The sequence below is a fragment of the Acanthochromis polyacanthus genome, chromosome 13 (assembly GCF_021347895.1).
Source record: "Acanthochromis polyacanthus isolate Apoly-LR-REF ecotype Palm Island chromosome 13, KAUST_Apoly_ChrSc, whole genome shotgun sequence".
NCBI classification, from domain to species: Eukaryota; Metazoa; Chordata; class Actinopteri; family Pomacentridae; genus Acanthochromis; species Acanthochromis polyacanthus.
Window position 1 is genome coordinate 27,732,143 of NC_067125.1, and position 24,075 is coordinate 27,756,217.

The 24,075-nt window shown below is 39.9% G+C and overlaps 1 protein-coding gene across 1 annotated transcript in view; it reads left to right on the forward strand.

The window, feature by feature from the left end:
• The first annotated feature begins 2,193 nt into the window (after nucleotides 1-2,193).
• The window catches only part of LOC110947757 (rho GTPase-activating protein 42), a 65,286-nt gene continuing 43,404 nt past the window's right edge, over nucleotides 2,194-24,075 (forward strand). Inside the window, 2 exon segments of the mRNA XM_022189063.2 lie at nucleotides 2,194-2,474; nucleotides 22,002-22,097. Coding sequence (XP_022044755.2) covers nucleotides 2,321-2,474; nucleotides 22,002-22,097 — 250 coding nt within the window. The 5' untranslated portion in view covers nucleotides 2,194-2,320.

The window sequence follows — 24,075 nt, forward strand, 5'->3', positions numbered from 1 at the left end:
TGAACAATTACAATATGTGTTACATTTATGGGTGCTACATCCATCCATTGTACTTTTCAGATCTAATAATCTGCTGTTTGGTAGAACATCATGACTGTGGATCATGTGTCAGAAAGCATCCCACCTATGAAATATTTCTCACTTAGTCGTTATTTCTGACCCAAGAGGACCTTGAGGGAAAGCCTGATGGTGTCTGGAATCAGGATGTTGTGGTTGTGGGATGGGACTTTTCTTTTTCTGTGCATTCTGTGGAGTTTTGAGGGGGACTCAACTCCTTTGGGCTCTTCGTCATGCTCCTCAAGTGGTTCCTGGACAGTTTTTGCATGTGACAAGATGCAATTTCCTGCTGTAGGAGACTGCTGCTCTAAGGGATTGAAGTTCCAGGAGGGGCTTGGTTGGTCTGGAACCAAGTTTTAGGTGAATAGTACGAGCCAAACATGAAACAAAAATTCATTAATCTCGAAGGAAACTCTTTTGCCAGGTATTGCTCAGATAGCAAAATACATAACATTAGGAAAAGCAACACCTAGTAGAAAAGGAACAGAAAGTAAAGTAAGTAAGCTAACACAAGGCTTAATAGAAAAAGTAAGAAGTAATACTAGTAATTATACTGAGGTGCTAAATATTGCATATGATAAAGAAATAATGTACATAAAGTTGAAATATTGCAGATTACATTGACAATGAATGTCATGACCATGCTCCCAGTTATACCCCGACAGTGCTTTTAATGTTGCGGCTGATTGGTTTATCTGAAATTTATTGTAATCTGTTTTGAAAATGCACTTTGACCACATGCCCGCTGGCCATTGCTGGAACATGATGTTAACACACACTAACAACTCGGCTGCAGCCACACAATGTTGCCCAGGAAGGTTATCTGTCCATGATGATTTATCTCACTGCTCCTGGAGTCAGAGCAGGTACGTTGCTAGGAAAGGTTGCTGGTTAGTTATCAGAACAAGGCTGCCTTTCAAAGGCAACTAAGCCAAAACCCCGCAGCTGAGTCTGCTTGTGACTGTGAAGCATTAAGTTATTTATGCGTTTTCGTTTGTGTGTGTTGGTTCTAACAAATGCTGCAACATCCTCCTCTCTCCACTGATATTGTTTTTACACTCTGCTCAGTGATTAAGCCTCCCCCCCCCCCCCCCCCCCCCCCCCCGACGCCGTAAAGCACCATAAGTAGAAAGAGTCATCCAGAAGACTTAGCACCACCGGTGACAGAGCCTCTGCTTCATGACTACCAATGTACTCATTTGGAGTTTGACATTATTATCGCTGTCCTTCCCTGTTGCATGAAGAGAATGTGACAAATTCCTGACTCCAATTAAGCTCCACTTTAATTACTGCCATTTACCAAGGTATTAATTCAGATCCCTTTCCACAAGCTCTCACTAATACCACTGTGATGCATTGTCATCCATAATTCCAACACCGTGTACAGTTTAAAACCTCAGAAACTCGGCCCGCTGGCATCATTCTACCAAAAATACAAGATGTGGAGAGGTCAGAGGTCAGAATGTGTCAAAATAAGATGCAACCAAGTCAAGGAAAGTGTCAAAAATGTGTGTAATTGGAATAATGTTTAATAGATTTTAAATAGAGAAGCTCACTACAGAATTCTTGGATGTGAAGCCCAAACTAAATTTGTCACAAATTTCTGCCAATAATTTCATATTCTGGCAGGTTTAAAGCAGCATTCTGATGCTAAAAATGATGCTTTGTAAATCTTGGCTGCTATTTTCGCATAAAATTAGTATGTTTATGCTTCATTGTCTCATGGTTTTGTGCTGTGTTTTTTTTTTTTTTTTTTTGGAATTGCATGGAAACTGAATATAAATTCAGTTCAAGTTTCTTTCTTGCAGTGATCTGTGGTTAAAACCCATGAGGTATGAAGGAGGATAAGAGTTATATTCTGCAAAAACTCACGAATTTATCTATAAAACTGTCAATATTTATTATTTTTGCTTTATGTAAATTGTATTAAACACTGCTGCGTGTCAGAGGATTTAAGTAAAGTTATATTTCCACTTTGAAGGGTGAAAACTAGACCTTGAATGTCTGAGTTGGACATGGACAGAGGCGCCTGTTGTAAATTATCCAAAACTAACCAGCAGGAGTCATACGACCACTGGCTTTAAGAAAGGTAGGAGAAAGGAAAAAAAGAGCTCAATCAAAGCGGAAGGGAGGAACTTAACGGAGCAGGAGAACTTTTTGGGGGAACTTGGAGAAGTTGGTGTGAGATCGGCGCAGCGTGATGCAAAGTACAAACTTTTTTACGCAGAGTTGCAGTGCGTAAAAAAAGCCGCGTTTGGAGACAATGGGACTCCCCACGTTGGAGTTCAGTGACTCTTTCCTGGACAGTCCGGACTTCAGAGAGCGTCTCAAATGCCATGAAATCGAGCTGGAGCGGACGAATAAATTCATCAAGGACCTCATCAAGGATGGAAACATGCTCATTATTGCGCTCAAGAGTAAGAGTCACTTATTATTTTTTTGGTCCAAAAATAAACTACCTGAAACCCGCAGGCGGCTCGCAATTAGAGGATGCATTCAGTGCTTACTTACAGAGTCTGAATGGTTCCTCAAAGTCAAAACACCAGGAGCTTGTAGCCTCCCGTTGGGAAACATTTTTACTGCTGGTGAAAGGCTTTAATCTACACAAAAACGGTACGCAATTCATTATACGGAGCTTGTTGTAATTCCTAGACGTTTGTTTGGCTTTTTGTCTGCCTGGCTGCACTGCATGCAGAGGCTTGTCTAACAGATCCTGCAATAAAGACCAGAGTCAGTAGGGTTTGTGAGATATGAATGGATTTCTTTCCTCTGCTCTAGTGCCCAGTCTTAAGGCCACAGTCAGACATATGGTTATCATTAGTGCACTGCCAGGTTGCTCTATCTCCAATTCATTAATGAAAGATGCTCTTATTCTCAAGGTCCACCTATCAGAAGTAGAGGATGTAGTCCTCTGTGTGTTTTATTGACTGCTCGAATGAGGGTGCCAGCACTTTGTCAATTCATTCTCCTCTCAAATTCCAAGATGAGGCTCAAATTCCACTATGCTGATAACGGTGGACAGTGCTGTATCCCTGTGGGGACGGCAGTTTGGTCTGTTAATGTGAGAAGTATGGCTGCGAAATGGAGAAAGATTAGGAAATATGGGCCTCATAAATATGGAAAAGAGCCGGGTGAAACATTTAAAACATTTAAAAGAGATGAAACATTTCAAAACACAGGAAGTTATAGCACATAAAGTGAGGAAGAAATGTGTGAAATGGAGAAGAGGTGTTTAAAACTGCAGTATTTCCAGGGCAGCAGTGGCCATTTTAACTCCTTTCTAGCCACATGTTCAAATTTGCCGAAAAAGTGACCACACCAGTAGACGATCAATTTATCAAGCTTTGCTCAGAGATTAAAAAAGAAACTTCAACACAGTTAAAGACTGATAAAGAATGCAAGACTCGGATCGGCAAATATACTGTCAATACAAGGTTGTCTAGTTCTGGTCCCAGAGTGTCTGTCGTGTCTCTAAATCACTTCTGAGGAATGAAAACAAGGCCAGAGGCTTCAGGTGGGCTGAGACTTGGTGGATGACTTGACAAACTTACTGATGAGTCCAAGAATGATGACAAAACATGCTGGGAAAACACTCTATCAGGTTTTACACCAACTTGTGGAGTCAATGCAGCTCTGGTGCATGTTGTTATTAAAGCAAAATGGGCAAATACTGAGAAAAACGAAGATGTTATGAAATCCATGCCCATTTTTCAGAGATTTAATGTCTCACTGAACTTATTTAGCTGATGTTTGATGCAAAAATGTATTGAATGTATCACAAGTGGTCTGGAGATTTTGGACCGCACTGCACTGCATTTTCACCGCTCGGCAGCGACATTAAAACCACTGACAGGTACCATGAATAGCATTGATTATCTCGTCCCTGTGGCACCTGTCGAGGGGTGGGATGTGTCAGGCAGCAAGTGAACAGGTAGTTCTTGAAGTTGAATTGATGGAAGCAGGAAAAATGGGGGAGCGTGAGGATCTGAGCCATTCCGACAGGGGCTAAATTGAGACGACTGGGTCAGAGCAACTCCAAAATGGCAGGCTTTGTAGGGTCTTCCTGGTATTCAGCGGTTGCCAAATGTCTTTCAAGGAAGGACAACCATTGAACTGGCGACAGGGTTATGGGCACTTAAAGCTCATTAACATGTGTGGAGAGTGAAGGCTGCACCTCAATGCTGCCGTGATAGAACACACCTCACTGCTTGCTGTGTAGCTGCAAACCAGTCAGCGTGCCCATGCTGACCCCTTTCCACGGCTAAAAGCACCTACAATGGACGTCTAAGCATTAGAAATGGACCACGAAGCAATAAAAGAAGGTGGCCTGGTCTGATGAACTGGGTTTTCTTTCCCATCATGTGGACGGCCGGGTGTGTCATTTACATGAGAAAGAGATGGCAGCAGGGTGCCACTGTGAGAAAAAGGCAATTTTCATGCTGTCTGCAGTATTCTGCTGGAAATCTGTGGGTTGTGGTATTCATGTGGGTTTTCCTGCATCACGTACCACTTATCTAAACAATTTTGCAAACCATCCCCTTCATGGCAACGGTATTCTCTGATGGCAATGACCTCTTCTACACTTTCCAACAGAGAGTTCAAGGTGTCGGTTTGGCCTCTGAATTCCCCAGATCTTAGTCTGATCGGGCATCTGTGAGACGAGTCCATGGAGGCGTCACCTCACAACTTGGATGACTCGTAGCTTCTGTTGCTAATGTCTTGGTGCCTCAAACCATAGCGAACCTTCAAAGGTCTGTAGAGTCCATGTCTTGACAGATCAGAGCTATTTTAGTGGCACAAAGGGGATCGACGCAACATTACCTTGGTGGTTTTAATGTTATGGCTACATATCTTTAGTTTTAACCTGTAGAATTCTGTCAGATCATGTGTGTACAGGATTGAATGATTGGCTAGCTAGGCTCATTTTGCATTGCCATTTTGTATTCTCTCCATCTGTTGTGCAGCGAGCACTGTCCTGAGTTTTAATCAAGCTCAGACATGGTGCAAGTTATGATAGTTTTCAAAAATAAGTGAATTTGTTGTCTTTGCAAATGGCACTCCTTGGGACTCTTCAGAGCCAATCTCGGCTATTTTAAAAAATTGGACAGTGAGGCACATCATAACCCAATGTTTGTTTTTTCTGTATGACAATATCCCATCTGCTGTTTTAAAATTTGAGCATATAATAAAGCATTTAAGCAAATGAACACAGAAACAGAGGTAAAGTAAAACCGTTACTTCACTTCGTCTACACTGGTTCAACAAACTGACATTTAAGACAGCTACGTATAGCTTGTTATGGTGAGATACTGGGTGGTTGTTTTTTTTTTTAAATTTCCTTCTCACAGTTTCACTTCAGTGTTTCTGTATTGGGATCATCGCTTCCCACTGTTTTGCTGACTCCACCACACTGGTGTTCAGAGAAAGTGCATCACCCCTTAAAATTTTAATTGTGGTTCCGGACAACCTCAGTGTATGTGGCAACTTTTCCCACACTGACATGGGTAGGTCATGATGTAATATTGCATCAGCTGTTACATTCAGCTATAAAAGCGCACTCTGCAGGAGTTTCAGTCCTTCGTTGCTCAGGTAGAATTTTTTTTTTTATATTGCTTCCAATTTAAAATGAATTAAAACAACTTGAGGGCTTCTGATATTTCAGCCATAAATGTTGCGTTTACCAAAACTGCTGTATAAAGGTTGAAAATGCGCATTTTGTGCACCTACCAAACAATGGGTAGCTTTTCCTCTTTCATATTAATTTAAATATTGTGTTTATATTTCTATTTGTGCTGCTACTCGTTAATGTAAGATAATATGTCATTTCTAGATGATGCACTATCTTTGGACACTAGTGTATTTCTCAGGGCAGCTCAAGGCCAAATCTGTTTCGCACGTCTTTTGCAGGGAAACTCTTCTGTCGGTGGGTAGGGCAGCGCAGGTGGACAGGAATACCCTGCTGAATGTTTTATTCATGGCACTGAGGATACTCAGAACCAGGATGTCAAAGGCCACGCAAACGGTTTAATACCAAATAAGACCTTAACACGCCAGGTTGTACTGTGAATACAAGACGGTAACAAGTGATTGAAGACTTTGATTGAGTTTGATTGGCTTTATTGATGGAGGAAAACTGCAGAAGTAAGGTTTTCCCAGATCCCACCCTAAGATACCTGTTCTCTTGAAAAATTAATGTTAAAATGTCGGATTTATAATCGACCAATAATGAATGCCAGTGTGTACACTACTGCAGTAAATAAATCAAAAACATAGCCACAACATAACCAGCATCAGAGCTGCTTGGGAGGAATTTTGGGCTGTATTTGTCTTTCCTATATCTGGATTGTGGAGTTTCAGTCAGGGCTGCTGAGAGAATGCAGGAAGTGAAGAGACGGAGGTAAATTATTGATGATCTTTAACTTAGGACGCCACAGAGGTTTATGACCTTTTATGACTTGCCATCAGTGGTGACATTACTGGAGGACATTTAGGGGGCCCTTTTTTTCCTAACAGTAATCATCTCATGTTTCAGAATTGAATAGAATATCACAATTTATCGGTCTTCATATGCTGCCTATGTGAACAGGGACTGTCGAGCCAGACTGTTAATACATTACCTGTAAAAAAAAAAAAAAAAATGGCCACACATGCTGATCCTGTGCTTGTGTGGTGGATATGTGTGTACATATGTGTGTAGCTTTGTATCTTCTTTGTATGAGTAATCAAACAATACTGACAAATATACAGGGAAGTTTAATTAAATTTCACAGCCCTGACTACAGATTTTTAATGACATATTGAAATAGTAAAGAAAGGGTCCGTCAACCCCGGCTTTGGGGATGAAATTGGATTCTGTGTGTCCTTTCCTCGTTTGAAATATACATGACACTGTGCAAAAATTGTAGGCACTGTAAATGTTTAAATTCATATCCATCATTCAGTATTTTCAGCGAGACATTTGACGATCACCACATAAATTCTGCAACACGACAGCAAACCCTAAACATCCAGCGAGAGCCAGCAAGAACCATGTCCAGCCAGGAGCAGAACAAGAAACCCTGCAACGGATGTTCTGGCCCTGGCAGAGCCCCGATCTCAGGCATCACACGGTCGCTCTCAGATTACACGAGGAGACAGAAAAACTGTGGCAAACACTACAAGATGCCAGAAACAACCTACCTGCCAAGTAGCTTGATAAACTGTGCACAAAGTCTAGATAGAAGTGGTGCTGTTTTAAAGACAGTGTGGTCATGCCAAATCATGAATTGACTTATTTTTTTTGCACTTTTTTTCCCGAGTTAAATCAAGTTGATAAACAGAAAAAAAAACATATTTGCATGGTGCCGTATAATTTTGCAATGTATCTAATGTATTTTCTTACCTTATTGTACATAAACATGGTAATAAGATATATAAAAAAAATCATAGCAGACCAGCTTTTAAGGCTCCATTATAATGCGCTGTATGAATTGAAGCTTATAATGAGGACTGTAGTCTAAAGTTTCAAAAATCACACCCGTTTTTAAACATTTGTCTTTGGTAATAGTTTGGACAAGTGCAAAACACATCTTCCTTCTATAAGTAGCTGAGCTTTACTGTTTGTCACCTGCTGTTCACATCTGGCGTAAATAACGACAGCTGACTTTTATTAATGCTTCCGCCTGACTGTAGTAATTGAACGCACTAAAGGCACTAATTGTCCCTTTGTGATGAGGGTGGGAGAGGCCACATGTACACGGCAACTAATGATGCATGGTAGAATGTGGTTGGATGTTTGGTCCATGAGGCATCATTGGAAGCTAATGCTGTATACTTGGAAGAAAATGTGGGTAAAGTTTGTTTGTATGCTCCAACTTATCTGTGAGGCTTGAGTTGCAGTTTTAACTTTACTGTAAAACTTTCTTTGAATGGGTCAACAATACATTATGCTTGTGTCTGTATAGTGAATACACAGTGTACTCTAGTTGGCTTAGTTTCACACTATGACTGAAAACAACGAGTCTGACTCGGTCCAGCAGCCGCAAAATCTGCCCAACAGCACCTCTAAAGCTCACCAATAAACAAACTACATCTAAACTGACAAATCAGTAGGATGCCAGTTGTTTCTTGGCCAGCCACAGTAACTTTATGCACGGTCACGGTGATGACAGGCCTCCAGGAAGTGAGTAAATCCCAACAAGAATTGGACACAACTACACAAATTAAACAAATGTTAGATAGCAGGTTAATTATTGAGCTTTAGAGATGCTGGAAGGCGGATTTTGTAGCTGTGTTTGCTAAGCTAAGCTAACAAGCTGCTGCCTGTAGTTTCGCCGGCCTGTTCACTGCACAGACGTGGTGTCAAACTTCTCCTCTAACTCTCTGCAAGAATGCAAATATTTCCCAAGATGACAAAACTGTTGCTTTAAGATTCATATCTTGTTCGTTATTAATTGTATCTGTACATCAGAACATCTCATCATTTATTAGAACTTGGATCAATCAGACACAACACTGTGGGCATCTCATTTGCAGTCATCTTTCTAACTGCCTGTCATGTAGTAGAAGTCAAATATTCATTAGTGTTTTAGGTGCAGATTGACTGGCCCGCTCGGAAGAAAAATATTTTTCTTGCTCAAAGTTTGACCTTTTTCAGCAGCCGCTTCTTTATTTGGTTTTTGTGATTGCAAGCTGTGCCTGTTGTGTATATCTGACTGGTGTTTGAGAGCGGCGGCTTTATAGTGACTCACTGGATTTAAAAGAAGATTCCTTTCAGAGCGCTAAGACTGATATCACAGATGCTCCATTCATGTTTTCTATATAGACTTGTCTGCTGGCGAGAAAAAAACTAAAAAAATACGTTTTTGCTGCAGAATATACACAGTATGCTTCATATTCTAATGACATTGATAAATGTGTATGAAAACCATGAGAAAACACTGTACCGAAGGCTCAAAGCTGGTCCCTTTGGTGTAGGAATCCCTCGAGACTTGCTTAGACTGGCTGGCTTTTGTCCTTCACACATAATTTGTACATATTTGTAAAACAACGAACCAGCTGCTTGTTCCTCACACGTGATGTCAGCAGGTAGAGAATGCAACTTATTCAACTGTGTTTCTATCAGATATCTACTGCTTGGGCCTGGAGCTTTAATTTTCAGGTGTTTAGTGCATGCGAAATGTATTTTTTCTGTAAATTAATTATTCAAAACAAACAAAAAGTTATGCTTTATAAATAGTTAAATAAATAAAGGTAAATCTGAGTGAGCTTTTAATTTATATAACCTGTCGTGTCAGATTAGTTTAGTCTAGCCTATAAGACAGGCCGTTATTATGCTACCTGACAGTGTGTCTCTGCCACCAGCCCATGCCTGTTCACCAGTCCGGACAAACTCTTCCTTCCTGGGGTATACGCAGTAATGAATGGCTGACACGCACGAGGGTGGTTATTACAGGGAAAAAAAAAAACTCCAGTATTTAGCGAGTCTGTAAACAGCACTTTCGCTCTTTCCAACTGTATAATTTTGACGTATTCATGCGACTTAATATAGCCGTAATTAGTCAGTGTTATTTTAATAAATAAAAAGATGACGTGCTGGCTTTTTTGTCCAAAGTGATTTCACAATGGCTTTCAGCTTTGGGAACTCTGAGTGTTTGTTTGTCTGAGGACAGATGATGCTCCCAAGGCTCAGCCACAGGAAATGTCCTGTAAACATGCTTGTATAACCATCCCCCATCCTCCCTCAGATAGCATTTGGCCTGACATCATTCTGCTTCACTGTGTGGGTGTGTGTATGCCTTTTTTCTCACTGTCTGTGTCTGTTGGACTGTGACTAAGGCAGATTGTGTGTGTTGCAGGATTATACCATTTAGGATGTATTGCTGCTGTTTTGACTACTCTGATGAATTTGAAGTCGTGTAATGGGAATGAAATACAGGGGCACATTATGCGACTTGTTTAGCAATAAAGCTGAGCTAAGCGACGAGCACATCTCATGCGGCGTTGCCAGGGACTCTGCTATTTTTGTGGACAGATTTTGATAAAAGGATTAGACGTTGTATTCCTAAAAGCTGCTTCCCCTCAGACGGCACAGGGAAATGTGTTAGACTCCAGATTGAGGACTGTTCTGAAGCACTCTGTTGTTGCTCTGTCAGTCAAAGTGATTGTCACAGCGAGCTGCGCTATTCTCAAGCTTTCGCCTGGCATTGCTTGCTGGTACTTTTGTTGCCTCTTGAGATCGAGAAAGATAAGATGGTTCATATGGGCTTCTCTTCTGTAGCATTGAATCATGTACTCATTCACTCAAGTGTTTCTTACAGAGTATCAAAGGTGGAGATGAAATGACTAGGACTCGTAACAGACTGATTATCCTGGCTGATATTTGACATTTTCCCATTATCGTATTGATAACTTATTGACCGATTATTAAAGAATTAAATGTGCTACTTCAGGTCTGATGCAGCCTCCAGTGTCTGTTGTCACTCAGTGGTCTCAGAAATGTCTCTCAAGCGGAAAAACTGGCATATGTTGTTGCCACAAATCGGGAAATTGGCTTCTCTCACAATGGCTGAGGCAATGTTAATGGCTAGCGGCTAAGTTGGAAAGCAGCCACCGATGAACCTGAGACAGAATCTGGAAAACAATAATTATTATCACTTTAAGATCTGGACCCTTGTTGACAATAAATAAACAATGAAATATTAGCATAACTCACCAATCTCAGTGGATCCCGCATAAACCACCCGACTGGTCGAGGCAGCTGGCCGCCTTCCCTGAGCCTGGTACTGTCAGAGATTTTATTTTGTCCTCTCCCTATTCTATGTTGTGAATTGAATTATTATTGTGTTAGAATTGAATTATTCAATCACTCCTATTTCTATTTTACATATTTAGTAATAGTCACCCTTATTCATGAAGAAGCTTAGGTATGAACGACAGGTTCTCTGTTATAACATACTGTTAAAACATTACATTATCAGGTCCAGATATCGGTTATCAGCCTTTCTTGATTACCAATAACCATCTTTGGCATTGGCCCTAAAATAACATACTGGTTGATCCCTAACTAGGACTGATCCATCCATCCATTCTCTATACACTGCTTTATCCTCACTAGGGTCACTAGGGTCGCTGGAGCCTATCCCAGCTGACTCGGGCAAAGGCAGGGGACACCCTGGACAGTTCGTCAGTCTGTCGCAGGGCTACATATACAGACAAACAATCACACTCACATTCACACCTACGGGCAATTTAGAGTAACCAATTAACCTCAGCATATTTTTGGACTGTGAGAGGAAGCTGGAGTGCCCGGAGAAAACCCACACATGCACAGGGAGAACATGCAAACTCCATGCAGAAAGATCCCAGGGATCTTCTTACTGCAAGGCGAAAGTGCTAACCACTACGCCACTGTGCAGCCCTAGGACTGATCCATTTTTTGTCCGTTTTTGATTGGGCTATACGCTGTTATGATTAACTAAGAGCATGTTGTGTAGTAAAAGATGGTGAATTTGCATGTTTCCTGTGAAGATGCCTAACTCGGGATTTGGAAGTCACATTAGAAAGTCGCATCTCAGCCCAGCGGTTTGCCAGAGAGTGTTTAGACAACTGGAGGATAAAATTAGTTTTGCACACCCCTTAATTCAGGTGTTTTCGACTTACTGTACTTACCTCGATAGGAGCAAGAATTCCTCAAAGTACAAAGCTGTTTGAAAAATCTTATTTGTGGGGAAAAGTCCAAGCCAACCACTGCTACAGTTGTAAAATTCTGCTTATTTTTTCTGAGTGCTTTTTCTTTCAGAGGCGAGTTCATCTCTCTCAGAAGTTGTGTCAGATGTGTTGTCTGTGTGTCTTCTGAAAGAAAATCTCTCAACTCAGTCTAAAGGCTGTGGACTTGGTGATAAATGGTGGAGGCTGGCCTGTCTGGCTTTTTTCATTCCAGCAGAATTGCAGGGGTAATAACTCTGATCTCTTTTTTTGGAGCTTAAGAATAGGTTGTAGCATTGCATCAGCCTCATATCAAAGACCCAGAGTCAGAATCTCCCATCTTTGAGGTTTTTCAGCAATTTAGATACCTGAACACAATGCAGATGCATATTCTGCAAGGAGAAGTGACTCTTAGATGTATGTTTCTCCTTTATTGTTATTTTCTGACCATCAATAACCCTGACCTATTGAAGGAATGAATGAATTAGTCGTGCATTTGGCAGATTTCTGTAAACAAGTCATTCTAGGGCTAATTTAGTTTATTTCATCGAAATACTGGAGATACAAGTACAAATGTCATTCCTCTGTAGTTCCTTTCTTGCTTTGGAAATCCAAAAAAGCATCATAACCTTAAAATATTCTGTATACAGGTTCCATCTTTCCACCTCAGAGATTATAATATTCCCTAGTAGTCTCATTATTCATGCTTTATACAGACACAATAAAACCTTCTGGTCACTGTCCAACTGCCAGCCAGAGTCACTCCGTGCTACTACAGCAGCAAATGTGATGATGCTCGATACGGCTTTGTTTCAGACAACAGCTGGCGGTGGGAAACTTTTGGTATGCTCGGCGAGTGCGAGGACTCTGTCTGCCGTCTTCTCCTCGCACAGCTCCACTCGCCTCCCCTGCTGGGCGACTGACAGCCAAGCGAACTAGTAAGCAGGTGGAAGAGGGCCTTACCTGAAGGGCCGCTCCCCCATTCCAATCCCTCCAAATGGAATCAAAGTGGCACAATGCGCCCCACTGTTGCATCAAAGAGATCCCCCCCGTCTCTCATTAAGCTGGGTGCAAAGAAGCTTTCCCCTTTGAAGACCTTCTCATCTGAAATCAGCAGTTTCCCACTGACAAGATAAAGTAGCTATAGCGTTTCTCATCACGGCGTTGATGTACAGGCAGACTGTGAGCTGTCTCCTCCAAAGCAGTGCGTTATTGCCGGACTCTTTTGTTATCCACGATGAATATATGTGGTGAAGCGTGAGAGTGTGGCTTGTAAACAAAACACCTTGTGAGTCGTTTGAGTGGTACATGTGTAGCTGTTGAGAAAAAAGGAATTATCATGCAGAGTGTAGCTTTTTAATGGAATACATTTATGCCTGTGACTTAAGGTTTTAAAAGCTTTTCTGCAGCTAATTTGTGTTAAGGCACTTCATTAAAACCTCTAAGAAATATTCAGAGGAGTGAAGGCACAACAAGGATGCTGCCTAGTAATTAGTCTTGTAATGAGTATGTCAGTCACATAACACAGAGTGCTGGGGGTGCTGCACATTGATGTTTTAGCATGTGTCAACATAAGCAAATCAACAGGATGTTTTATTAAATATGTTTTTTAGCATATTTTTTGAGTTTGCATCTGTAATTTTTTCTCTATGTAGGGAGTTAGTTGTAGCAATGCAGATTTATTTTAAGCTTTATTTTAAGCTTTATGCCACCTCTTTCCCTGTGCAGTTTGTCTCTCTTTTGTGGTGTGATTTAAAAAACTATTTATGATATTGAATTTAGGAGTTTTATAGCCACTGTCCTTGCAATTTAGGTCCAGTTGCCTTGGCGTCCTTGGAGGCGTTTCTCACATTACATTGAAACATGAAGCAATTAAGTGTTGCTAGATGGAATTCAACTTGGCATCAGCCACCTCTGTATTTGTAGTGCGTTTCTGAGATAATGAAGTAATAATATTTGGTATCCTACTGGGGGGAAAAAGTGTTTATTTTTTTAATGATTTTTGGATATTAAAACTCACAAGGTTATTTTAGGCTAATGAATGATGTCGCACGAGCATAAAGTAACACGCCGCATTGAGTCGGTTTTTGCAGTATTATTGTATTTTTAACATGAAATGAAAAAATAGAAGTGTGTTAATGTGCTGCATAGCTGTACAATAGAGCAAGAAAAGGGAAATCAGTGTATTTTTTGTTATTAATGTAATTTTAGGGGAAAAAATGCTACTATTCCTGGAAATGAAAGAAGTAATCTTGATATTTCCTTTGTCATTGCCTCAAAACATCTATATAATAAATATCCTAATATCTACTGAAATAAGCAGGTGTTTGCAAGGAGACTGCCGACTTTCCTGCCGTGTTGTGTGTGTTTTGTAGGCGACTGTCAGCAGATGGAATTTGGTGGCATGTGGCTGCCCTGGAGATGAGATAAAGGTTGTACCCAGGGGGCTTTGCTGGTGGTGACTGACAGCTTTAGTCCTTTCTTACACCTCTCACGCTGGGCACTAACTGGGATTCTCCATCCTTTCTTGGGTGGTCAAACCTGTATAGCAGGAAGGTACATCATGTGTCGTTCACCTTTCCATCGATGTGTGGCTGCTGTGAAAGGAATCATTAGTGCAGGTCAAGTACTGATTCAGGAAAATTGCATGTGGAGTGCGATAAAATGTTTGCAAATTATGATACACTTTCAAGACGCTTTTTTAAAGTGCTGGTCTAAAAGGGTGTATGATTTCAATAATAGGCTGTGTTCTTTGTTAGTCACGCTGCAGTGCCTCTTTTTCTTTTCTTACTTCCATGTTACTTTGTTTCAGGTGTGCTTTTTTTCTTCTTATTTCTCCTCTGAACAACACAGTTCCTTTTCACCACAAGTACTGAAAGCAGTATGCACCAAATGCCTTCTGCTGTCAGAGGAGATGTAGTAAGATGAAATATCTGGGGAACCATGAAGACTCCTATATACCCAACAAAGGAGCTTCTTTCTTACTGTCCTTTATTCCTTATTTTTTTCCTTTTTCCTCTATAATGGAAGCTAGTCTGGGCTGCTGCTGTATGTTCTTGTATAGCGTCGCCCATGAGATGTTATTTACTGGGATCATTGCAAAAATAGCCAGTAATGGCAGGACAACAGTGCACAGAGCAGCATAAACATGATAACTGTAGTACTTTCTTGTTGTTTTATTCCACTGACTTGGCTTGCCTTGTCCTTTAATTTTCTATAATTTGATTTGGCTACAGTGTGGCTAATCAATATTGTGTTATTGCCAACATCTTTAACAAATGGCCGTGTAAAATCAAATGTGTATATTTGGATGCAGAATACTAAGCATTGATATTTAAGCCGATAAAACACTGGGAAAGCAAGTTTTTTTGTTTGTATTGTTTCCACTGAAACTTTTAAATGTGCAACCTGCAAAGTGTTGCGCTGATTATGCCTTTACTGCTTGCCTAAGGATAAAAAATTAAGCTGTTCATTTATCTTCCTTTATGCTGATTCTCTTTCCATTTATCTTTGCTGCTCGGTCCTGTGATCACTTTAAGTGAGGCGGTTTCTTTGTTAATGCCTGAGTAATATTTTCTGCAATACCCATAAATGAGCTGAGGGCCAAAATCATTTGTGTCAATTCCCAAACTTAGTAAATAATGCATATAAATAGAAAATAAATCAAATAAATAGTTGTGCCAGGTCTTTTTAAAGCAGTGCCCTAATTATAATATGGTACATTTATGTAAATATTCACAGTGAGATATGGTGACAACAGAACTAGCAAGCATCATTGTGTATGCAAACTGCTGCTGAATGTTATGGCTGATATCATGCGCTGCAGTTTAAAGTTGAGATGTGAAAGTGAGTTGACTTTTTAAACTTTTCTGCTGAGGGTGAAGAAAAATTCAGCTCCTTGGATCACACTGACCCGATACAAACACATACAATACCGGTCAAAAGTTTTAGAACGCCCCAATTTTTCCAGTTTTGTTATTGAAATTAAAATCTGGGAACTTCTGCAACCGCATTGGAAGAACTTTCTGAAGAAGGTTTGATTGTCATTGTGAAAGGAATGCTACAAGTGTGTTCAGCTGTTACAGTATGTCTGCCAAAGCTGGCTACTGATGAGTCAAAAGTTTAGAACTGGTTTCGAAATAAATTATTTTTTCTAACTTCATTTTTTTATTTGTTCTATGCTTTCATTTCAGAGTACAATGAGACATTAACATGCATAATTTCCAATAAAAAACTGGATAAACTGGGGTGTTCTAAAACTTTCAACCGGTAGCGTACATTACGAAATACAGTTAGAAAATACTAATAATATCACATTTAAACAATTTGAAACAATAAAAACAAGAAAAGCCCTCAGAGAATGCAGTACTTCGTCACAGCTGCTCAGTTGTTGATCGATAAGTCTACAGTGGTGGATTTGTAGTAGGATCGCAATCATGTGATCATCAGCAGGCAGCTCACACAGTGTTCACTTGTTGTCATGGTTGCAGTGACGCCGTGCCGCTATCTGGCAATGATACAGAAATATTTTAAAAATCCATGGATCCGGACTATAAACCACATCACTGCCACAATGTAATCAGGTGGTCCTTGTGTCATTTCTAACCTTCCCTGAAAATTTCATCCACATCTGATAGTCTTTTTTTGAATAATGTTGCTACTAGTGCTAATGGCATTCTTTACCCCTTACAAATCTGTTTCAATGAGGATAATTCACTAGTTTTTCATAAAAATATCCATGTTAGAACTTTTTTCTTAATCTACATTGGAAAGACCTACCTATAAAATACAATAGTTTTACATGACATTGATTTTTAAATTATTTTTTTAAATTTTATTTCACATTTTGAATTTTTCCCTAGTGAGGATAAAGCGGTGTATAGAGAATGGATGGATTTTGAATTTTTGTCTTTTTATGGAGTTGATCAATTAGCACAAGACATCTCTTCTTTTCAGGAAGGGTTTGCAAATGTGTGAAATCAACCATTTTCATTTTATATGTTATTTACACTTATTAACCAAGCAGAAGAAGTTTCATTCTGAAAGAACGCTTTTAACAATTTTTTTAAAGATTTTTTAAAACTTTAAAATGGGTCAATTTGAAGCGCAACATAATGGGAACATTAATATTGCACAGATTTTTATCCACATTGCACAGATTTCTCAATAAGTACAAAAATAGCAATATTGCACGTCAGTGAAATTGCACAGATTTCATCATGAGTAGAAATGCTGACAGAGAAATATTAATATTGCACAGATTTATCAGTATTGCACAGATTTGTAGATAATTAGAAAATGTAATGCACTGATTCTAGTATATGTAGAAAAACTTATCTTGAAGCAGAGTTTTAAATGTGCAGACTATCTGTAATTATGGCTATGAATGTGTGGATATTGCACCAAAAATTCTCACACTTACATTAGATTTCATTCATTGCACTGCTTTATATTTCTCTTCCTTTGTGGCTGCATTATTTAAAGCCAGTAAAATGTACAGGATCCAGCTGTGAGGAGTGAGAGAGGTCGACCACTCACTTACTGATAATAATGCACATTATTTCAGAAGGCGCTAAGTGCTCTCCGTCAGTTCTCTCGCAGCTCCAAGTGAGTTGAGTCAGTAACTATCCAGAAATATTGTTATGCAGTATTTTTCAGTAATGGAGAACCCAAGCACCGTCCCACCTCTGTGTTCGCTTGTTCTCCCGGAGCTGTGTCAACCACATCTCCCCCGAGCCCCCTGACACTGGAGTGCTATCAAAGCCTAATGGGAGCTGCAGCTTTGAAATGCTAATGATAAAATAATCTTTTTTAAATGACAAGGTGTTCGGAATTAATCACAGAGTACAGTAACGTTTGACATGCCATCATCTCCTTAGCGTGTGCCCGTCGTGGCAGCCAAGAACGCTCATGGGTGTGATTGATGTTTAAAAGAAGGAAAACAACCTTAAAAATCAGTGCACATTTTTAAAACTTTAACAGATTAATAGATCCAGAGGCTGCTGGGAATTTAACTCGATTTCTTTTTGAGTCCTCACTTTCATATACGAATGTTTTTCTGCAGAATTCCTTCTTTTTATTAACAAATGGAGCCAATCTTCTCAAATGTGAAATGTTTTCCTAATGCAAATGGCCCAAAACTGTGTGATTAAAGAGCAAGTGAACCAGACTAATTGGACCACGTCAGATCACGTTTCAATTAAAGAAAGTTAGTAGAAGCTCTCCACTGACACATTAGACTTGGGACTGAGTGGCCGGTAGTTGACATTATTTTGGAATTCAGTTACAAACTAATTAGCACAAAGGAAGCAAGGATCAGATGAAACAATTGATTTAGTTATCATCTTTTACTGTGTGTTTCCGTGTTTTTAGTGATGGCTGTAAGGAAACAATGTGTCCGGCTGAGTGCAACATTGTTCGGAGAAGGTGGGGCCTGTCAGAGCTAAAAGATCATCCATTATTGATGGTCCTGCGTGCACATCCAGACAACTGCAGCTCAGTATTGATCTCAAATCTGCAGCTTTACAGCCAAAGTAGGAATGATAGGAGCACATCAATGGCACGATACATCTTGTGTAAATGTTCCACTCAGTGGCACCCGGCGCTGCCCCAGCAAGTGGTCAGATGTACTCAAGATAGTATGTCTGACCACGATAGTGCGGATATCTTTAAGAGGCTTTCAGTCTGTGGTATCGTTGAGTAAAAGCCTCGTCATTCTCTTTCTAAAATACATTGAAATACAATATAACAATTCCGGCTGTTGGGTATAGAGAAATACTTAGTGAGAAATATCACATGATTCTTTTTTATCAGGCTTTCAAAGCAATTTATGGTCCCGTGGAGATGAAGTCATCGATTTCTTTCTTTTTTTGTGGGCTTTTAAGGCCAGTTTGTACATTGGGAAGCCTGTTAGATGAACTATTGTTGCCACAGCTGGATAAGTTTCAACATAGTATCCGTTATGGACTTCCTAACACCCTCGTACAGACAAGTTCTAGCAAATAGAGGCAACTGACAAGTTAGTAATTTTCTAACTTTCTTCAGTGATTTTCTTTTGTTGTAGTTAATAAAATGAATCTGTTATTAGTTAAGTCACAATAAGCTTTATTATTCATTGATAAAGGTTACATCCGCCCGCTACTAAAATGGTGCAGCTTTTATTTTGACATCATTTACGTTATGTTTTCATTGTAAAATCAGTGTATGGGATCTTTCTTCAGGCGAAAAAGCAACATGCAAGCACAAACAATATAAAAGTCATGTGATCATACACGTCCATACATTATGTACACTTACAACCTTCAAAACAACGACTATAGTTTAGTTTCAGTACAATTTATCACAGCTTCAGCCACTATTTTTCCTGCATAGTAATTAATGAGCCTTCTATCACAGTGTTGGCCATACAGCTCCCGCTGTATCGCTCATTTCTTACTTCCCAGACAAGAGTCTTTTAAGTTCACACTTGTTTGAAGTGAAGACATGACTGCTGATGAGAGAAAAAGAAAGCGAGAGGCAATTAGTGACTCATTGTCAACAATGGATATGAGGGAAAAATGTGTACATTTAAAGCGTGGGCTGACAGCTTAAATGTCAGAATATTTTAGAATCTCTGTCTTGTTTTGCTTTTAATTAAAAATCCAGCTGGAATATTGTTAAAAGCCTCCCTTGCATAGCGAAGCATTCACCTCACTCCTGTAACTATGAATGTGGGTTGCTTTCACCTCTGCAGACCCACACACAACCTTCATGTAGCTGAGGTATGAAACAAATTCAAACCAGGTGTGTAATTAAAAAGTAAAATAGAGTTATCATGCACTTGCTAGGTGAGATGCACGTCAGAACTGTAGTTACTTTGCCTTAAGAAAAGCACCTTAATTGCTTTTTCCTCCCGACATGTTTGATTTTCAGTTTGATGAATGACTTTTCTTATAACTGCCGTCAGATCCTCGTCTGATTTCTATCATGCATATCTTTGAATGGTTTCTACTGCAGGTCTCTGTTTCAGAAATTGTCTTAATGCTTTATTTTACTCTCTAATTTAGTGTTTGCTTCTGTCTTGTCTTGTACAGTAGTTAGAACTTGCTTCCCTATTATAACTCTGTGCTATAATAAAAATGTGATCAATAATTAAAAATCGGACTCTCCCTTTTCCTCTCTGAAAATTCTTTAATGAACTCATACACGTTGTTATTTCGAAGTGGGAAAAAACTGAAACCCTAAAAATCAGCTGCTGAGTTCACAAGTTACGCCTTGATGTTGCCTAATTGGGGAAGAAAAAGTAAGTTGTTGTTTTTTTTTTATACTTCACTTGAACTTTTGGAAAATGTCCAAATTAAAGCACTTTTAATAAGTAAAAAATGACTACTAGCAATTAAACACATTTTATCACTGAGGTTTTTAAGCTGGAGAAAAGGTTAATACCAATAGTTATAGGTTACGGTGAGATGTTTGATGTATGAGAATCTATTTTGTTGGTTGGTGTTTTTTTTCCTTTGGCTGTTTCATGGATAAAAGAAATAAAGTGGGAGTTTTTGTATTTTTATATTAGGCAGCAATCATCCAGGAAATGATGACAATGCTGAGAGTATTAGATAACAGGTTGTTAAAGCAATTCTTGAGTGGACATGTCACAGTCTGCTTGACTCATCGCCACAAACAATGAGCCAACTGTGGCTCAAGTCAAAGGTACCAGACTGTGTACATGAAGAAAACTTTTAAAGAAAAGTCAGCCGTGACTTCCTTGGATCTTTGTGTTACTCAGACAGACTCTGCTGCCTGTGGCTCTAAACAGTAGGATGACAGCAGAGTTTGATACAGTGATTTGTTCCTGGCTTCCACATTCGGAGCTTTGGAAATGTGTTTTGACTGACGTGCACCTTTAGCTGACATCTACTCCACAGCGGTTGTTACTGAGGCTCATTTGTGCTGTAGAGGGCAGGCAAATGGACAAACAAATCGCTTGAACAAAGTTGAAATAGACGCAACACGCGACTACAATATCACATTGCTGTGTTGGTAAACTTGAGTTGGTTAAATTCATTTAGAGGCAATCGTCGAATCGTTTCAAAGATCACAGAGATGCCTTTTTTCCACTAACATACCAGCCAAGGCTCACATTTACTCAGCTGGAAACTTGTGGAATGCAAAAAGTATTCTGTCAAATGTCACTCTTAAAAATATAAGACATTTTATTGCAATTAATCTCTTGGAATGCCGTAAACACCACAGATTTATATCTAGCAACGAGTGTCCAAGAGTAGAATTTATATTCTATGTGTTCTTTATCATTTTTGACACAGCAGCTCATCTGGGCTTAATTTTTCTGGACAGATCCGAGTATTATGATCTATGGTTGAGTGATAAAGTAAATATAGCTGATATCACAGCCACTCACACAGCTCTTATTGTATGAATGTCAGTGGGCATGGAGTCGGACAGTCAGCAGATCAAAAAAGTGCATTCTTTTGCTCTTCTGCCTTCTAAAGGTGTCAAAGCGCCAGTCTTTCAGAGTTCTGTTATGTTGTTGCTACAGTTGTGCTTAATAGCAAACTTAACAATGGAACTGCTGAGTTATCCACTAAAAACACTGCTTTATTCCCAAAGGGAGAAACTGCATGTTTACCAGTGAATACAAATCAATAAATATGATGAACTACACTTAAAGGATATAATGCTGTGCTTGGATTTTCTATGTTGTCTTTCTAGTCACCTTTTTACCAACTTGTCAGCGGTTGAAGAGTTGTGTTGTCATGTAAATGCTGTGCTGACATACTAGTATAACACTGTGACTTTTCAGTCACACAGAATTCTCCTACAGGCCTTTTCCAATGTGGGAATTTTGTGACCTCTGACTGAGCTTGTACCAAGTGTCACGGGTTCTGCTTTTGGTTCTGTACAATCTAGCAGTGACCCCAGTTTCACTTCTGTGTGAGCGTTTCTTGTTTTCTTAATGAGGAACGGAGTACAGCTCATTTTGTCCAATGACTTACACGAGACACCTTCTAGTTTGTGAAATCCAGCGAGAAACTGAAGCAGAACCAACTACTTTTGCTTACAAGTTTTCATAAAATTCAGGCTTAAGGTTCCAGGTTATTAGGCTCCTGTGGTGTTAAAGCAGCTTATAATAAGTGTCTGCACAGGCCAAGTAGGCTACATTAAATTTGCTGCCTTCTGCACATATGTAAAACTGAGAAAATGTCTGATTCATTTGTGCAATGCTTTATCTGATGCTCAGACCCTCTGATTTTTTTTTCCAGATCTTTCTGCTGCTGTCCAAAAGTTCTCCCAGTCCCTGCAGGAGTTCCAGTTTGAGTGCTTAGGTGACGCAGAGACGGATGATGAGGTGAACATTGGTAAGTTCACATTAACAAGGCCCAGGAGGCCATGTATCTCTCTCTAGTCTTTTATCTCCTTCCTTACTTGAATCAGAACCTTCTCTGACATTTCTGTAGAGATTCTTGAGGGAAAACAATCGACTGTTTCCTACATGTGCGATGACAGCTAATGTCCTCTGGGTGAGGATGAAGTTACCAACATGTGCAATTATATTTAGGCAATTTTCCGTCAGTGAAAGTAGCTAATAAAGAAGGGAAAACGCAGCAGAGAAATTCAGCATACCCTACAAACTCGTAGAATGGGATCTGACTTTAAGTATGGATCTTACAGTTGTCTGCTATGCATGTATAATTAATGCTATTGATTTGCTTATGATGCTTTCCCTGTATCTTTTCTGGCCTGTAAGCGATCAAAGGGACTAATTGTGATCAGTGTCAGAGATTAATGGAGGTGCAAACCTTCTAGCCTCCAACAGGAATATGAACGCAGCTGTGCAGAGGGCCTCGTTGGCTCTAATGGGCTGGACTCCCAGTCTGGCCTCCCCAGCCTCCTTTTTTTTCTTTTTTTTTTTTTGTGCTGCTCATTATCCCCAGCTTGAGTCCTTCACTCCGTGGAGCTGTAGACTGCTGAATTACTGTCCATCTGTGAGGGCTAGACGGGATATCGACCTCCTCTACATGAGACTGTAATGTTCATCTGAATGCTAAATGAATAGTCCTTTTTTTTCTCCCTTTTTTTCTCACAAAGCTGCAGTGACTGCATGATGGCCTCGAGTGCAGGAGACCAATTATGCTTATTGGAAAAATCTGCACCCAAATCCAAGCCTCATTAGAATAAAGCACAGTTTAATTGGAGGCAATGCTCCCCTTCCTTGGCCTTCAGTCAAGGATGTGTTGATCTCAGATTGAACAATGGATATTTCAGCTGCCCACCTGTAGCTGAACTGTCTCTGTATTTGCAATGCAAGCCACCGGCATAATAGAAACGGTTCAAATGGCAATTCTGTGCCATCTGTTGGCAACCGATTAATAGACTCTCTTTTTTTGATCGTGACTGGCAAAATTCATCAGAGGAGTATTAAATTAAGATCAACATATGAAGCTGTTTAACAGTGTGCAAAATTTCCTAGCATCCACAGTTCTGGCTTAGTAATCGAACCACTATTTTGTAAGCACTGACTTCGAGTGCTCCTTCCTCACATTCTTCCGCTGTGTTTGCTCACTGTCTCGGGGAGAAAAGGCCATGATTACTGTTTGAGGGGAAAAAATGAAACAACCTGTTGAAATCAATCTAGTCATCAATGAAACTGAGCTTTCTGACTGACATAGCCAGACCCTTGCGTGAATGCCAGCCATGATCTTGATGCAGTATTGGTGTAGTTCACTTTGATGCTCCCAACTTCCCCCCCATAACATCAGGATCCTGTATGTGCTGCCAGACGGGTTCACCTGACCTTTTATTGATTCCACTCTGTGACTTCCTGCAGTGACATTCACATTCCACGCCAGTTATGTAGGAATCAATGGGGCCCAAAGATTGATGTGGCTATAGAAATTTAAATTTTTAGAAAAGTTACAGGCCCCTCTCTCAGAAGGTCAATCCTTCAGTCTCTGAGAACAGCTCAGAGCCTTGTAGGGGTGGAACAAGTCAGACGAACATGAGTCTAGACCAGAAGAGTTAAATACCAAGCAGTAAGGCAGCATTTTAGCCCGTGGAATTAAAAATCATAAGCATACAACTCATTATAACACGCATAGAAGAATGTACACATACAGGAAATGTCTTTATTTTCCTGTACACTTATTGTCCTTATTCGTTCATTGTTGAGGCACTAAATTTGATTTCATTCAGTGATTCATCAGGGCCATTGCCTTCCTTCCATTTACCAGTGACTGATATGCAAGCTATAACCTCACTTTGACTCCCATTTCCTTTCTTCGGAGTCTAATCTTGTCCCATCAGCAGTTCCAGCTGTGCCCTTTACCCCCCGAGAGG